General features: G+C 39.0%; 1 protein-coding gene across 1 annotated transcript in view; it reads right to left on the reverse strand.

Moving 5' to 3' along the window:
* LOC119734756 (ras-related protein Rab-26-like) overlaps positions 1 to 19380 on the reverse strand; it is a 41216-nt gene that overhangs the window by 8869 nt on the left and 12967 nt on the right. Inside the window, exons 3-4 of the mRNA XM_038208304.1 lie at positions 17650 to 17691; positions 6488 to 6607 (exon numbers count right to left, since the gene is read on the reverse strand). Coding sequence (XP_038064232.1) covers positions 6488 to 6607; positions 17650 to 17691 — 162 coding nt within the window. The remainder of the gene's footprint in view (positions 1 to 6487; positions 6608 to 17649; positions 17692 to 19380) is intronic.

Below are 19380 nucleotides of genomic sequence, written 5' to 3' on the forward strand. Positions count from 1 at the left end.
CAACAGCACGCACACACTAGGTGGTAATTTTATCCGCCTTATCAAGTATCATTAGCTTTCTTTCCTGTTCCCAACACACACAATAGACATCGTAATTAAAAAAAAATAAGATAATGTCACATTTTAAAATAGTGTACAGTGTATATTGGATGTGCATGACATTTCAGTTGAGTGGGCATATTTTTGTTGTGTAATTTTTGTTTTTGTTTTTTGTTTTTTTAAAGATCTCTCATAGGACGCCATCTTCGTAGGAAATTTAAAACTGTGTGTTCAACGCCACCAGATGCTGTGCGCGCAGTGTGCAAAATGTTCTAAACACGCGCGCGCTTTGCTTGAAATGTCTTTGAAATATGGCGCAGCCGATGTGCGTCAGAAAAGTTTGACGCCAAATGCCGATGCACGTGGCAATCTGTAGGAAGTGACGTCATTTGAGAGAGACCTACATGTATATTTGTAAACTATTTGCGGGCCGAAACTGGAACAGCAAGAAATTCATTTTGTGATCGTTTTGCCCACCCATGTTGAAATCAACATGAAATCAACATGGGTCCACTATGCGTGACACTCGGGTCTTGTTGAACATGGGTTACTCTGTTCACACACTAGTGTGTACATGGGCCATCTATAGATGTTAGATTTTCTACCTAGGTAGAGCTTCTCCACCCTGTCCCCGACCAGGGTTGCAATTTACTTATGTAGAGCGCTGGACCTGTGTAGTAAGCCATGTTGGATTTTTGTAAGTGTGAAAGAGGTTGCCAACCTGGGTCCAACACAGAGATTTTGGAGCATGTGAAAGGGTCTTTAATTATTTCTGGCAATATTCAAGTTTTTACTTCAACTCCAGCTACCACTATAAAGGTTAGTGGACTACAGGTTACTGAGACTGTGCAAAAAATTAGAACTGAAGAAAATTGTGTGAAACATCCAATGTTTCTATGTTTTAATTTCCAAAAATCAAAATTTGTTACAATTACCGGTACATACAGTATGTACATGTACCTTTGAACTCAAAGACATTTTTATCTGCAAAATGCATAGTTTGGAGCCACAAGTGCAAATACAATTTCCAGCTAAAATCCTACAGCAGCAAACATACTTTTCCATCCATGAACATGAATGACATATATGTTATCCCCATAATGCTCATCCTTAGTTTAATATTAATATAAACACAGTCTTTGAACATCTGTCCTCAAGGCATCAAGAAAATGGAAATTCCACACGTGGGTTCTTAAAACCCACACAATGGTATAATCGCTGTCATTACTTTCTTAATTCAAGATATCACCGGCAAGAAAACTTCATCAATGACTCAAGCAGGGCAGCTACAGTGTTTAGCCAGATGGCACCGAAACTCCTGCCTGGTTTAGGCTGAATATACAATACGTGTACAGTAGAAGATTGTTATAAGAACCCCGCTATAACATGTACATGTACATGTACAAACAGGATGTAAAAAAAAAAAGGTAATCCGAAAATAATGGGTTATGTGAAAACCTCCCCATTTAATCATCATCCACTACGATGGTGCACTTTTTGGACAGTGGGTTTCTGGTCTTTGTTTTTATAATTTGATGGTGCTCGATTATCCATTACTGCAGAGATGCAAATTTGATATCAATGGAAAGCTGAGGAACCACCCTTAAAATGGAGCCACTTTGACTATTTTCAAGTTCATCATCTTATCACACATTTCCATCATTTTTGTGTTACTTTTTTGGGATACACCCTGTAGAGTCCCCTAATATTGCGCACTCAATTTCTCTGACTTTCTGAAAATTGTGTTGCCAAACTTCTTTGTTGAGGAGCTTCAAACTATTTCACTCAAATATTCATATCCCCCTGTTTTGAAAACCTGTTTATCAGAAATTTTCAGAAATTGGTAGAAAATTGGGATAGATCTCGTAAAGAAAAGTAGGGGATATTTTGTAAAGTTTTCAATAATTTAAAAAAAAAATATTCCTAATATTTTGGTACATCCACACTTTAGTCTAGTGACTTTTTCTCTTCCTTCTTCTATTATTTTGTAAACCTAAATGTATTTATAAACTGGCAGAGTGAAAGTTACATATACTCTGTAGATGTAAAGCACTTTTAGAAGCTGCTCAACATACAACATAAAAATTCAAATGCTTGCCATAAGTTGTGTCTTTGAGCAAGCTGTTTTACTTGCATGCCGGTATTTCCAAGAAGAAGTACATGTACCTGAAGAGTTACCTACGTACACTTGTCTGGCATCCCATCCATGGGAATAGAAATATCCTAAGTCATTTCAAGTAAAGGAAAATGGGGCCATGTTTGGTTGGGTCAAACTTCACTTTATACTCAACATAAAAATGAACAGGAGGTTTGCGGTAACACCAAGAGAATGAAAGATATATCTTAGTGGGTTGTGTGGTTCAGAGAAGAACCAGTTGTCATGGTTGTAACTCGACGTTTCGAACAGTATGGTCTGCTCATCATCAGGAGACTGATGACGAGCATAAAAAAGAGTAAAAACAACAACAAAACAAACAGATGTGCCACATACATGTAAATGTGAAATAACTAGCCTTTGCCTAAATTGCATGACTCTAGTGTCAACAAACAAGGTATTGCCAACAATCTGAACCCTATCAGGAAAAGTCATCTTCATCCAATCACTGAGTCTGCTCCACCTTTAAAAAATGCAGACGATAACTGAATCCTGGCGACGGTCTGATGCATAATTTAAGATGGCAGTCAACCTATGGACTCGTGCCTATTCTCCAGCCGCCTCAACTCCCACGCCATGGCACGACGCAGGGAAACACACCGGCAATAAAGCTGCTATCACAGAGCCCACTGTGGGATGATTCACAAGGGACTTCAATTTCATGATGTGTTTGGAATAAAATGTGCTTGCCTGGTGAGTGACTGTGAGTGAGATACATAACAAGTACTGTATCCACACATCACTTGCTGTGACCAGACTAGTATCACTTAACCAGGGCCTAGGGTGAGATTGGAGGACATTAAAATGTATTTGCCTACAGGCACGCCTTAAAATAACCATTTCTGTCGGTCCACAAACTTTCGCAGGTAAAAACACAATACCGGTACAATAAAACTTCAGGAATTCTAGATTTCAAAATGTTCTTTTTTTTTTACCTTGAAATCTGGACCAATCCTCAGAAGAAAAATCTTGGAATCAGGACAAATTCTGGCAAATCTCATCCCTGCTTCACTTGTCACCACACCAAACTTAATTTGTATGCATCTCGTGTCATTTATTTCTTTTATTAGTTTTGGATGATGCAGAGATCTTCGAAAACAGGATATCAGTCTGTCCTGGTGAAAATGTGCAAACTTGTGTTCACATCGGTAAGGTGTATACACTTCATATAAAAATAGCTGCAGATGAATTCCTGACAATTTACCCCAAGTGCTGCAATCAAAATTTGTCCATACTTTTTTTTTGCAGACAAGGGTAAAATAACACTACACGGGGAGCGAGTGTGTTCATTTCAAAGGGGGAATTCGAAGCACCAAATCTCTTGAACATGTAGCATCCCCCTAAGGAAAAGCACCCTTACCATAACACTGACCAACTTGCTTCTCACATTCACCACTCACCAATGTAAGTGTGCTGTACAATAGGCCTTGCTGAGCACACAAGGCTGAGTGTTATGCTTCTTGGCTTTCAGGATGTAACCTGAGGTTGTCAGCCAGCATCTATACATTGGATTGGGATTTCCAGGTTCTGTAGACCTTATCTGAGTGGCCCACATCTTTCAAGTCTCAAATGAATTGACAAGACAGGCTGATGAACTTGATGTTTTGAGTCAACAGACTTCTGTTTTTCCCCCCTTCTTTTTTCCCATATTTTTTTTACTATCTGAGTTAGACAAGTGCCCCCCCCCTCCTGTCAGATGCCTGATGTCATATGCAGCAATCCTAACCCCCATGTTTGAATCTCCTGCAATAATTTCAGAACAAATATTATTGGTTCCATACAGACGTCTTGGTCTACAGTTGGTTTGTGGTCACACCCACCAACATGACCAATATTGATCAAAAATCTCCATTTTGCCTCTTTTTTTTTGCATGGTTCCGCTTCTCATTTGTTTGTTTACCTTCGTGAGGTCCTGTTCGAGTCACTTTCTTTCTTTCAGACGTCTGTTAAGCCTTCATTAAGTCGTACCCGTTATTTCCAGCAGACATGTCAGACTAATTACGCAAATTCAGTATCATTCCCACCCCCACACTGATATTTTAATGATCAGTGTGCTTTATCCCCTTATAAACTCACTGGCTCCATGTATGCTTGTACATGTCCCTGACGTTTGAAAACAAAGCGATCAAGTTCTCAGTGAATTTTCTCAAATATTCCTACATTGTACCTCCATGGTTTAATCCTTCGCATACATACGTACATGTAAGTCTTAATGAATGCATGATCATGTGTTATGTACATATATGTATGTACACATCTTTGAATTTCAAACATTTTAACGAGCACATTTTGTAAGTATACAGCCCAGCAGGAGGGATACCTTTATGGTTTCATACATGTAAGATGTACACATTGTTTTGGATAAGGCCACCTTTAGCAAAGCCTGTCACTGAATCTCGTTAAGACCTTGGAGCAAGGGGAATGCTCTGCTTAATTCAAACTTGAAACTGTACGTGTACATGTACATGTATGTAAAGCATCCATACAGGCCATGAGTCCAATGACCAAACCATCACTGTAGATTCCATGAATACAGCTTAATCAATAATCTCCAATCACCTCAACCTGACCTGATCCCATTCCATGGTGATCTAGGGAGCATGGATAATAAATGTTAGTTGTTCATCAAATTGCACATGATGCCGGTATGTAAACGCTTGTTGGTTTATCAACCGAGACTTTGAATCTCTCGTGTCTGAATATAAATAAATAATTAATTAATGCAGAAAATTTATTACATTTTTTTATCAAAGGTTAGAGCTTCAAGTACATGAATACAATGAATGCTGATGTTTACTGCAAATGTATACAAATTTCTTTCATTATTTCACAAATTTCATCCCCCCCATCGTCCCCACAACCCCCCCCCCCCCCCAAAAATGTGCATACCGGGTATATATATAAAAATTAAGATACAGACAGCATCATTTGGACAAGATTTGGGGGAAAAAAGTACTTAACATGTACTTCAGGAATTTAAAGGTATATTGATCCATAAGAACATTGTACATGTACATTAAGTACATTTCATATCCGTTTCCATTTATTTTTTAAACAGCAGCTGTGATTTCCTCTTTAACCTTCCAAAACTTCTGTCAATGTTATTGCCGTTTCCTCCGCTGTCTTGGAAACAAGTCCCCAACAACACTTTTTTTAACACACAAGAAAAACACTGAAGAAAAAAATCTTTCTCCAGGAGCAGATGAATTCATTAGAATGGCCCCTGCACACGTGGGCGGCTCACCAAAAGATCAATTTAGTTCCCACGCTTTCCAGCCCCGTTAAATACAAGACTCGCTAGGGAAATAATCCCAATCATCAGGATATAACTCGACGAGTGTGCAACAATTCCCCATTGTTTGCTCAGAGCTTCTTTTGCAAATATTCCTCCAACAAAGCATGTTTTTTTTAAATTTCATGTTTATCAAGAGAGTTGGCCAAATATTCTGGGTGGATTTGAACGAAAATGTGAAGTAGTGATAAACTACAATATCTCAAAGCATCAAAGAATTAAAAAGCTCAATGGCCAGAATCAAGTACATGTGCTACACCTTTAGTGCAACTACAGATCCTCTACACAAGGATAAACAACTCATCTCAGCTTGTGTACAAAATGTACGGAACGGTTTGTCTACATGCGTGATATGCCGCGTCCATGTATAGAACAACGCATAGAACATACATGTAGAACAATGCACGCGCGCCATGATCGCCGACAGCTGGCGTCCTGACAGAAATTTGACCACTGAAAGGCTGCAGTCGCGCGCCAAGTCTCGCGCTCGCGCACGTACCGGTACGACGCGCAAGTGCCATATCACGCCTCTAACCAGAAATTTGGGGAAATCGTTTAGGCAAAACAAAATTAAAATTCTGCTTTCGATTACATGGTTTTTGAAAATAGGGTAGGTACTGGTAGGTAGGGAATTTTTTGGGGGGCCAATTTTTTTGGTGTACGATCATATGAGACGTCTGCGTGTAGTCAAGGGTAAAAGGTAGAAATTGATGGTTTTGGGTGTTTTTTTTTCCTCATTTTTCCCATAAAAAAATTAGAGTAGGGGCTGTCAGAATAGGGTACCATAGGTAGGGAAACCGGAAGCAGAACTATTTTTTTGTGTAGCCTTGTCATTGTGTAGAGGATCCGTGGTGCAACACAGAGTTCTAGTACAGTATTCAAATATTCTACATTCAAATCCTGCATTTCTGATTTCATCAGGTTCAACTTTTCACTATGACAGCCAAAGTGACAGCCTCCTTCCCAGGTGTAAACCTGTACAGTACCATGGCAGTACTCACCCTGATATTCTCAAATGACTGTCTGTTAGTCACATCAAAGAGCAGCAGGAGTGCATGGGCGTCCCGGTAGTATGCATGCGTGACGCTGCGAAATCTCTCCTGACCAGCTGTGTCCCAGATCTAGCAAAGACAGGAGAGAGAGAACAAAATAATAAATAGAAGAGCAGATAGAGAAGTGAATTATTAGCTTTCCTCTGCAGGGGGTTATGATAAATTCTGAACTGAGGCATGGATAATAACATCACAATGAATATGCTGACAAATGGGAAACATGTACATTGTATATAATGGAAAATGAAAATGGAAATATGATTAGTACAGTTCTGAATTATTTTGAAGGTTTTTTAGTCTACCATGGAGAACGTTTTCACTCAATACATACCAATAAAAACTTGATGCTTAGGCCAAAAAAAAAAAGTCTCCGGTTTCTGGTATGCGCGCGCGTCGCCGTAGCCATGCGCGTCGGCAAAATGAAAAAGTGTTTTTTTCAATGAAAGATGATGTCTCAAAACCGCCAAACTCACTGGTTTGACTGGAATCCTGCTGCTGCAAAATTTTAACGTGTTTTTAGATTGGGTTATGGTCGAGGATAATCTTTATGTGGCGCCGACATTTGAAGCAAAAAAATCAGGTAAAAAAAAAAAAAAGCCGCGTCGCCGCACCACTTTTTGGGCAAGCTCCATACCAGAAACCGGAGACTTTTTTTTTTGGCCTTAGGTGCTACTTTCTAGAGCACTTGGAGGTAGTCTTCATTATAGTTTGGAAGGAAAACTCAACAGACGATAGGTACATGTACATCTACCGGTACAATGTATGAGGAATTCCATGAGAATGTGGACATGGTGGAAAAGTGGAAAATTGATGAAATCTTCAAAACTATAACTATAAGCACGATCACTTCAAATGTGGTATCAAATTAAAGGGGACTACAAGACCTTTCATTTGAGTGATGTTTCAGTTAGATGGAATAGGTTACATGTAAGTGTATTTTTTTTGTAAAAAAAATTTGTATGTTGCCTAAAATTATGGATTTTAGGTAGTTATTTTGGCACCTTGTTTTTACATGCAAAATGCAACTGTTATTGTAAGTTTTTGTTTTTATCAACAATTTTAGTAACATCGTTACTAAGCTACCGATATGGAATCTGTGCATGAACAGTAGCTGATGCTTTGTGACCACTTTTGAGAGTCCCAGTTGGAGGGACACATCCTGTGCGCGACTAATTGTTCGAGCACATACATGTACGTGTACATGTACATACCGGGTATGTACATAGCATAAAGTACTGACCCAGTACGCACAACTGATTTTATTACTATGTTCACAAACCCATAGTGACTGCATGTGAGCATCATGCACCGTCAGCAATGCGTTCAAGAATCCCTCTCAGTAGTCTACCCCAACTACCCAATTATATTAAACCATAATGTACATGTGCCCAGAGTCCATGGTCCCCATTGCACTCCTCAATGCGCCTCCCTCCATGTTCATATCATGCAGCTTTAAAACTAGAGAGCTCCATTTTCATATTCTATCAATACATTTTATAAGAAAATTTACTGACAATCCAAAAATGTCTTGGTGTTGGTTGCCATGGGAGCAAGTGTGCCACTACAGCGTAAGAGTTAGACTTGACACAAGAGGCAACTTTAGAACTGAAAATATAACTTTATATATTGTTTAAGATTGTTTTGTATTGTTTTCTATAATATCCATTCTTCGTGGATACCATGTGGCGCTGGCGCTGTTGGATGTCGATTGAAATAAATATATATAAAAAAAAAATAAAAAAAAAAAAAAAAAAATAAATAAATTTTAATTTTTTATATGCACGTTGCCTTATTCCCCATACCCTCTGATGCATTTGGATTTATGTTCCCCTCACTCCAGTATCAATACTGAAACTTTGTTTTTTTGGCAGAGGCCAGCTCGTCAGTTAGAGAACTTTAGCCAGATAAGTAATACATTGTACCTTCTCCTCTGCCTATGGTAATTAACATGCGCCATCCATCAATCAGCCATTTTCCTAAGCACAGGATGGGCTGTCATATGTACTCACACTATGGTATGCATTATGATTAGTCCCCACAAGAAAAGGTCAGCTTTAACAAGCATAAATCTTTTGTGCAAATTTGATATTTACACGAAGGTTCATTAAAGCCCTTTTAATTGCATGTAATCAGACAAAGCTGGTTGTCAGGCAACGTCTGGTCACTGCCTACCTGTGCATAATGCCCAACACAGAGTCAGAACAGATTACACCATCTTTGCTCTATTGGTAAAAACACACCAAAGTGTTAAACTTACAGGCCCGTACACACATCTTTGTATAAAACAACAGCAATCGTGGACCCCCTATTGTCCCTAATCCTCATTCCTTTGTTTGTAACTTTTTAGCAACAGCTCTCATTGGTTTTGTACACAAATTTCAATCATGGACGTATTGTTTGTGCCCTAACCCTTTGTTTACATACATGTACTCACTGGAACACTTCAAACGCCCCCCCCCCTCCTCCCCCCCCCCCCCTTGGTGTTCTGCTCAGAAATTAGAAATAATTTTATTTTATTATTCAAATTGCCGCCCACAAATTTTTATGACCCCCATTGTGTTGTGTTCACAATATTGCGCTGCTAATTGCTCAAAAAGTCAGGGGAAAGTGGCCAGGAAATGCCTCAGATCGCACCAAAGAGAATATAGAATCCAAAATTTTCCTGGGCTTAAGAGCCTCGCACCCTATGTCACAAGGGCTTTGCACTCCGCGCTCGCATACAAAAAGTTCAACTTTGGGGTTTGATGACACCTCCCCCCCCCAAAAAATCTCGGATCAGGGAATGGGCCTGTAACAGTATGATAGCAATGGCTATTTTACACAAATTCCTGGCTTTTAGGAAATGAACCACACAGCAAGGAATGAACCAATGAATGCAGTGTTTACTACAAGGCTGACATGTATGCGTGCATTCATCTTTAATTAATCAAATCTTACCATAACCTAATTTCATGGATTCCTTGTCAAGCCTCATTATCCTGCACTCGTGTGACAATTTCATTGTATGAACAGACTTTAGCTTGAATATTCCAAAACACAATATGTGTAGAACAAGTCCAGAATTGTCAGTCTGGAATAATCTATATTTGGTTATACATTTTGTAATTACCACCTTTTGATTTTGCCGTACCGTACAAACATCCATATATTCAATACACACCGTTTTGCAAACACTAAACCAAACATATGTTGTTGCTGTCATAAATTTGGTGTTTACTAAATACATTTGTTGGGTTGTGGATACTTGAATTTCAACCAACTGAACCCAGATCACCTGGTTATAATATTTTTATCAGAATTTGTCTGTTTATTTTTACGTGTATTCAACACCTGTTTGTACATATGCACAAACCCACCAATCCCAGACATACATTACAAGCAGACCAGAAGTGATTGGTTTAACATTGGTTCGTCCCCGACTCATGACGGCAGTACGCCACCGCACCACTGCATGCCGCTACAACACGCCGACAGCGTTCCAACTGCCGAATAGACCCTCAGCATGTCAATGACCACCGTGACGTCACGATGCTGCAATTTGGCGGCTGTCGACTGAGATCAGATCCCTGGCTTTTCCGGATCCGGCGCTTTGAATCAATACGCTCTAGTAAGCACAGCGACAACAACTCTTCCTACCTCCACTCAACACACAACCCATTTCAATTTCTTGTTATTTTTTCTTTTTAAAGACAGCGCCACCAATTTTGGACAAATTAATGTGCGCACTTGTATTGATTTTGGCCTGTGGTTATTGATGAAGTGCTTATAAAAGGCGGGGTAAGTTTTGGAGTGGCTTTGAAGGAGGTCCTTGATATGCGCTCAAATTTTCTTTATATTAATTTAGCAAATAGTCCTCCAGATGTTTTTACCTGTAAGCCTGTCACTTTGCCAAAGTCTTGATCAGATGGAAAATGTATTTATAATCTTTTGTCTAATCTACCAATTATTATTTCAAGAATTTCTGCAGTCAAATGATGCATTCAAATGCATTACTGTTTCTTAATTATAATAATAAGTCATAGCCATCTCCTTAGGTGGCTACAAGTATGTTACTTAGAAGCAGTACAGTTATCAGTTCATTAATGTAAACTTCCACAAATCATACTGTTTTTTGGGTGTTTTTTCAAGTTCAAAGACTGCTTACAATGGTAGCATACGTGTATGTACATGTTCAGGATGCAGGAGTGCTTGCTTACCCTTACACAAATGTGCATCTGACAGTTCAGCTAATCGGTGACTAGAAAGCAAATTATAGTGTTAACAGCTGTGTGGTTGCGAAGGCCTAAGCATCGCCGTTGTTAAACAAAGTTAATCCGATTACGCTATAACAGAGCAGTGAAAGTCATGCACACCAAAAACATGGCCTTTCGAACGTTGTATTTCTCAGAAAATATGCTCAGTATGATTGAAATGTTAAATTACAACGAAAGAAGAAATTCTAAACTTCATGTCAGTGACAAAATCGCTGTCATCGATGCCGAAACGTCAATTCTGGTTACTGGTAAAGCTGACCTTGAAGTCGGGAAGAAATCGTTCGAAAACGTCCCCAAATCTAAGGTATTTATCTCAAGTTGTTATTTCACGAGTAGTTGAACCGTATCATCTAAAAAAATTCTGAATTTCATCTTCATCTGTTGTTGCAATTTCAAGGGAAGCTTAACGTCCACAGAGTTAACCATTATGTGCTGATGACATTTACTGGAACCGTCCAGTAAACCAGTGAATCTGTATTTGTTCATTCAAGGGACAAGCACTCACTAATGGACAGAGACAGCTTGAGGATCTCCTATTCATAGAGGTTGTTTTGGAGATTCTTTCTGTTCAAAAGAAAAACTTAAGTGCTGATTTAATGCCAAAGAAATGTTGATACATGTACACTGTAAATTTGTACATTTGTATGCATGAATTACAAAGATTGCACATACATACCTGTACATGTACTATAGCTTTCAGTCACAAATAGATATTGTGACTTCTGTAAATAATGACAATTTGAAACATCAATTTTGCTATCAAAATATACTAGATAGTCATGTCAATGTCTTTAAAGTTATTATTATTACTACAGTTCATAAAAAGCATTTCTCAATGTTCAACTAAACTACAGGGTGTATAAAAAAGAGGAAATCCACATTTATGTACCGGTAACTTATAAAAAAAATCTAATACATGTAGATATTTTTTAAATAAGTTAAAGATCATGTGAAATGCCAATTGTCCTCTTTGCAATGATACCTTGATTGTGTGTCTGTGGCCACGGATGACTGAGCATTCGTTGCTATTCTGCCAAGGGTCAAAATCTGTACTGGGCCAAGTTTTACCTAGTCTAGGGGCTAGACGCTGTTATGGCTTGATGCGATAACCTGCCGCGGCGATAACCCGCCGCCGCGAAAGGGCGCTATCACGACCAACCAATATCACCCACGAACCCGTCGGAACAACGTCTAGGCCAATTCGTACTGTTTGTGTAATGCGCGCACCTGTTTGGCCTAATATATGCAGCGCGTATTTAAAAAATTCATAGTAGTTGCGAAGCAACCTCTCAGATTTTTTCCAGTAATGCAAAAGATGCAGCAAGACGTTTGTGCAACTTCACTGGTCAGCTCTTGTGTTGTGTGTAGTAAATGTATGTGTGGGAGTGAAAATGAACTGTAATTGACTGCAGAAGTCGTGCATGCGCACTCGTTTCCCCCTTTTTTGGGGGGAGATTTTAGAAGTTGGCCTAGATGTTGTTCCGATGGGTTTGTGGGTGATATTGGTTGTTCGTGATAGCATCCTCTTGCGGCCGCGGGTTATCGTGTATCAAACCATAACAACGTCTAGCACCTAGACTAAGTTTTACCTGGCTAAGATTGCTGGCTGGTCTGTTATAATGCAAAGCTTGAAATGGACTAGACTTTTTGCAGAGCTGTGGAAAGAGATGGTCGCCACGTTGAAGGTATTGGGCCATGAGGGGTTAACTTTAACAATAAGAGTGGTTAAATCACTGTGTAAAAATTGAATAAATGGTTTTAAAGAAAATGATGTCTTCTTTCTTTGAATTAAGCCGTTCCTCATGCCAAGGATACCAGTTTGCACAAACTTGGCCCAGTACAGGTTTTGACCCTTGACAAAATAACAACGAATGCTCAGTCATCCGTGGCCACAGACACGCAATCAAGGTATCATTAGAAAGAGGACACATTGGTGTTTCACATGATCTTTAACTTATCTGAAAATATTTATTAGATTTTTTTATAATTTACACTTACATTTGGTTTTATTATTTTTTGATAGGCCTACACCCTGTACATTACATGTATCATATTGTACAGTGTATCCATGTGTTCATGACAGATACTGTACATTAATTGTATTAAAAAACACACTCCTACTAGTACATGTACACATGAACAGCTCTTTGCCTCAACTAAATAAATGAGGATCTTTTTCGTACTTACATGTAATTAATGTGCCTATTGCACACGTACGTATGCACATGTACATGTACATGTGTATACCGTACACTGACTGTACAAGTAACAGAGCTGCATGCTACAATGTAATATCGGTGCGCCTCCAGCATCCCAAGGCTTAAATCTAATTTTCTCAAAATCTGCAGCAGATAGGTCTTGATTTAATTTCCGTTCAATGAGGAAGTTTATATGGCAAATTTGGCCCGCTAAAGGGCCATTTAGGTGTTAGATTAGGCTCCCAATAATCAATAAGACTTCAAATATTACTTGCTCAGTGTGTGCTTCATGTTATGTAGCTGTTTGCCGCAATTTTTTTTCCACAGATGTTATTACTCCTGCTAGCAAAGTTCTATGACACAGCTATACATACTCCAGAAAATCTAGAGGCATTTCCCTAATACAGTTCAGCTCCTAGTAAATGCCACTGACTTACATGTACTAATGTACAGTAAAAACAACTCGTGTGTGGTCAAAAACACAATGCATGCTGTACACATATCCAAGTCACAAAAGATTGTTGGAATGAAGTCTTGGTTCCAAGACGTCCTATGCAGTGCGATGTTTCAGCGTCTGCGTGCACGTGTTTTTGGATTATGCAGTAATTTACCGAAGCAGGTACCCTTAACACACATACCAACAGTCCGCAAACGACGTCTTGGGAATCTTGTCTTTCTGCTCAGGAAATTCCGAGCAGAATTGTGTGTGCATTTCCATGCATGCGTGACTTAAGCATGTCTGGTTTCTGTACATACTGCAACTTGCAAACATACATTGTACATGTAAGTGTCGTTGGATAAAAAGTATTGACCGCGTGGGCGAAGCAGTCAATTTGGCAGCAAAGACACTGGGCCTTGGAAGGCATAAAATCAGTGCTCTTCATCAATTTGGACATGGCCATGATTCGACCAAACCGTAAGGTCAATGCGCCTACTGCCATCGATTGCATGTGTACGGTACGTCGCCTAACTAATGGTTGTCAGAACAGCTCTATTGTCTTCATCAATGCGCATGTGCTTGATACATGAAGATCCTGTACAAACAGGCTGAATTACCAAAAAAAACGATGTGATAAAACGAAAAAAAATAAAAATAAATGTAGTAGGCTTCTTAGGATTACCAAGAGCAATCCACAAACCAAATTTGAAGTTCATATATGGAGTATTTCAAGTTATCGCGCTGACAAGATTTTTCGGGACACAAACACCCAACCACGCATCTACATGTATTCAGCTATTGTCACATGTAATCCTCATTCCTTTATTTGTACTAACTTTCTAGCAACAGCTAGCTCTCATTGATTTTGTACGAGAATTTCAATCGTGGACATCGGTCAATCGTGGACCCTTTGTTTGTGTCCCTAGTCCGGAATTTGCCAGTGTTTACATACTCACACTCTTTTATTTATATAAATCAAGGATTTTCTTTTGTTTCTGTTCCCTTTTCCTTTGTTTATACTAACTATTTTGCAACAGCTCTCATTGGTTTTGTACACGTTTTCTAATCGAGGTCGTCCTCGATTTGGTTCCTGTCCTCAATTCATCGATGATGTTGCACGGTGTCCTCAATTTAATGTACACCATAAACCTACTCATCCACACACCCACCCACCCACGGAAGGACAAGGCGGAAGCAGTATGCGCCTTCGGCTTCACCGAGGGGCATAATAGATTCCCAATGATTTCATAAAAAAAATCAAACCATTTTTAAGGGTAAGGACTTGGCAATGTTTGCAATGTACGGTGGTCCACCTAAACGTTGTGGTGGATGTCTGATGAAATATGATTAAACCAAATAAAGATGGAATGGAAATTGAATCACACAAAGTGGTTCATATAATTCCCCATATGTTCCCTCTCTGATCTTCTCCTCTACAGACAGACCCAATTATGCATCCCAGCCTGCACACTATGATTGTCCATAATGTCTTCTAGAGACATTCCAACACCAAACTCAGTCTCATGGGGAAACCCATTAATCGAATGATGTATGCCTATAAATATGCACGTCTGTTCACGGCAAAGTATAAACAGTGGGCAAGCAGATTTTTAGAAAGTATGTACATGTACGTACGTGCTAGTACATGATGTGGATGTATTGTACATGTTTACAGTTTACATGTATTCAGTTTACATGTATTCTGCATGTAATTTCTGTATATTTCAGCACTGGGTGTTGGCTCCGCGTTTTTCAGTTTTTGCCATTCATCACAGCTTTGAAGGCTTGACTACTACATGTACGTACCTACTGCGCGGTGCTCTATATACGATCTTCGCCTACTACAATGGCGAAGCTGACTTTCCCATACCCGGATGTGCTGTTTTAAACCAGACACTGGACATTTGCCTAGCTAAAGAAATCCACATTCTGACAGAAAGCCAGGCACAGCACAATAATTATCCAGATCAAATACTAGCTACATGTATATATTCTTCTTTATGGTTGTCAATGACTGGCCTAACTCCCAGTCATTCCTCTCCAACATTAGCTTAATGCTTGTTGCACCAACTGGTATTGATTGCTCTGAGTGATGGCCTACTTTTGCCTAAAAGAAGAAGCCAAACCTGCCAGCAATTAGAATACAATGCATCATCCTTCATGAAATCAGTGATGAGCTCTTAGACAAAGAAAAGGGTCTCTAGCTAATTAATTAAGGAGAACGGCAATGGCAGGGGAGTTTCTATTCAATGATACCTGTATGTATGGTACATGTACGTCAGAACACTTATATGTTAATGAGAGATACCGGTAGACGTACGTGTACGTGAACCAAGTACTGGTAAGAGGAACGGCCCTTGAGACAAAAGTGATATTTAAAACGTGAAATGTACTGTTATCCTTTTCTCTTAAAGTTGCACTCGTCAATTTATGGTACATACATGTGCATATTACAATGTTTGTTTATGTTAAGCATGACAAATTGTTCTAAATCATACCAGGAACTTTCAAGCCTGTACACAGTACCGGTATGTACAATTGTACATGTAAGTATCATGACATTTGTCAATATGCTACACTCAACCAAAAAAGAAAGTCCCCCCTTAATACCTTTTTTGTGTAACTCAAAAACTACTGGGCACATCTTGCTCATATTATGACTGATCAGTACAAAAATTCCTTAGCAATCCAGCCATTGAACTCTTTGTTTGGCCCAAAACAGTGATAATGTGTACAAAATTAGGCAATTTATGACAAATGGTACCGAAAAAAAAATGCACTTTTGCATACGTGCAAGGTGAATGTGAACCACAACTTGCACGTAAACCAAAGTGCAACTGTTTTCGGTATCACTTTTCATAAATTGCATAAATTTGTACACATACATGTAATTACTGTTTTGAGCCAAATAAAGAGTATGGCTGGATTGCTAAGGAATTTCTGTACCGATTAGTCGTTATTTGAGCGAGAGGTGCTCAGTAGGTTTTGAGTTAGACAAAAAAGTATTGGAAGGGGGACTTTCTTTTTTGGTTGAGTGTATATTGGCGGATATGTGACATCCCCGAAATTCAGAAATTAAACAGCACTTTGGCTTGCCAAAACAGATCAGTAAAATTCAATGTCTACCCGGTACATGAACGTGCATTTACATTGTACTTGTAAAACCTTATCATTTGATTGGCGGTTATCTGATATCTTACTTGCTATCATATATTGGTACCGGTACTTGGTAATAAGGTTACCCCAAAATACTCGGTAGCTATGATACATGCGCACATTTAGATGTAACTAGGCATTTATTGCATCATACAGACTGCCTACATGTACATGTACAAACACAGATAAACACTAGTGCAGTGCCCATTCAAAACGTGCCTGTTTGGAACGGGCAAGTTGCTTGGTGTCCGGTAGACCCGCAAACAAGGTACATGTAGTATAGAGTGCAGTGCCCGTATAACAGCGTGCCATATCTACACCTCACTGTTGCGCGATCGTGCCCTTCAAAAAATGGTTGAGGCCCACCTCACCGTTGCGCAATCTTCCCCCTTCAAGAAATGGTCGAGCTCATACAGCCAACCACCATTTGCATGTGTGCTAACCCGTATAGAGTGCAGTGCCCGTTCAAAATGTGCAGCAGTGCGTGGCGTGGTCTATATACACGTTTGTATGGTGTGTATGTAGGCCTCAGAAAATGCTGCTTTTTTACAGCTTCTTTGAGAACTGCTGATCCAAAGAATTTTAAACTTGACACTGCACATTCTGGAGTGCTGAGCAATACACCTGCTGATTTTCAACTTCATACAGTGCCCGGTTCTGGAGATAATCGAACTACAGACAGACACGGCACGTGGCCACCCTAATGTGGCGCAATAGATTTTTCACCCCTCTCTAGTGCCTTGCTTACAAATCAAATGTAGGTGCTCTTAGGTACTGTGTGATGACCAGTAGTATGATTTACAAAATTACAAATGAGTAACATGTAAATGTACAATGCAATAATGTAACACAAAAATCCCAAATGAATCCCACAGAATCCATATTTTTTTTCAAATTGTGGGCATCAAATGATCAATTTGCATTTTTATGTATGAAGAAAATGATTACAGATACTTTTTTATACAAAATGGTCTGCCACATATAAAAGAAATTTAAAAATCAACTGACCAACAAAAACAAGTTTTAAAGGGGTTTAGTCATTCAAAGCACACGAAATAAACTCACCTGTAATTTGACCTTTGACCCATCTATGTCTACAACTTTGTTCTGCAAATAAGAAAAAGGCATAAAAAGATATGTTAATTACATTATGAAATATTTTTCTCAATAAATGCACACTATATGTATGGTACATGTATTAATGCTAACCTCATATGATTTATGCCAGGAACTTTCCCAAATCCAAGATCTTAATTTTTTTGTGTCAATTCTGCTTGAGTTCCTCACCCTTGATCGAATTAGAACGTTTCAAGTTGATGTACTTTGTACGTAAATTCAGGTGTTAAATAACACGCTAAATTTATGCAACTTTCCAAACCAAATCATTGAATCCAACGTTTTATTTGCAAAGACGAGAAATCCTCCCCCCCCCCCTTCCCTCGGCTAAACAGAAACGGAAATAGCACTGAGGAGCTGACGCATTCCAGAATATCTTCCTGTTATTCAGGCACCAGCCATCTTGTATCAACAAACAACCGATCCCAAGGGCTGAATAACGCTGCTGGGAGAAAATTGACTTCTTAATACATTTTGTCCGCTTGTGTTAGTTACAATTGGAGATTGCCATTTTGCAACCAGGAGTCGCTCGATGGTTTAAGAGATAATTGCCAAGGATTTGATTCTGGAATACGTGATTTGTATTGGGAGTGCCCAGTAAAATGCATTGATTAATGCAGTATTTTAGATTTGTGCATTATGTACATGTAAATCACTAAATTTTAGCGGCGTACAATTAGAAAAAACCCTAACATACCTAATCATGAACCTTAATGCACACAATGTTTAAAGTATACATTCATGCATTTCAGCAGACATGACATATTGATTTTCACCAGAATGAAACACACACGCACACGCGCATACAGCATGCTAAAAGTTTACTGACCTACTGTACATGTATAATGGATTTATGAACAACTTCATGTTCAGTATGCATTTACATGAACTAAATCAGAACAACATCAACATAATGTTGGTACATACCATCTAGGACAAAATGTCATGATTTTTTAATTTCATGTGTACACAAATGTACATGTACATTCACTGAACTGAACAGTGTTGTGTTTATTTACAAAACATGTACACTCCCTCCAATAAACATAGCACAACTGTCCATACATGTATATGTATGTTGTGGTCATGTTGTATCAATAGTATACAAATACTGACTGCTTGGAAGTTGGAGTGTTGTAGTAAAACTATATAGCCACCCGAGGTGATCCATGGACATTCTATTTTCCGGAGGCTAAGCCGAGGGAAAATAGAATGTCCATGGATCACCGAGGGAGGCTAGTTTTACTTCACCACGAGATAAAGCATTCAATATTGTTTATAACACTTCACCCACAGATTCTGCTTGGCTTTAATATTTTAAATTATTTCAATCTGAACACAGTTAAAATCAACTACAATTTCAATACCAAATTGGTGGGAAATGTATTTCGCTCTTCCAAACTACCCCTTCACGAAATGTTTGAAACCCAACTCTGTGGCGTGCTCTCTTGGGAACAAAACACGCTACACGCAACGCTCAACGCGTGTACAACCAGCATGCATTTGCACACAAATACCGCACCATGGGTATAGTACTTTGGTTGCTAATGATATAGTACTTTGGTTGCTACGGGTATAGTACTTTTGGCCGTGCACAGAAAGATAGCAAAAATAGAAAGTACCATGTGACTCGCTCTCGGCCAATCAAGACACAGAATCTGTGGGTGAGGTGTTATAATC

This window comes from Patiria miniata, unplaced genomic scaffold (genome assembly GCF_015706575.1).
Source record: "Patiria miniata isolate m_02_andy unplaced genomic scaffold, ASM1570657v1 HiC_scaffold_28, whole genome shotgun sequence".
In the NCBI taxonomy this organism is placed as follows: domain Eukaryota; kingdom Metazoa; phylum Echinodermata; class Asteroidea; order Valvatida; family Asterinidae; genus Patiria; species Patiria miniata.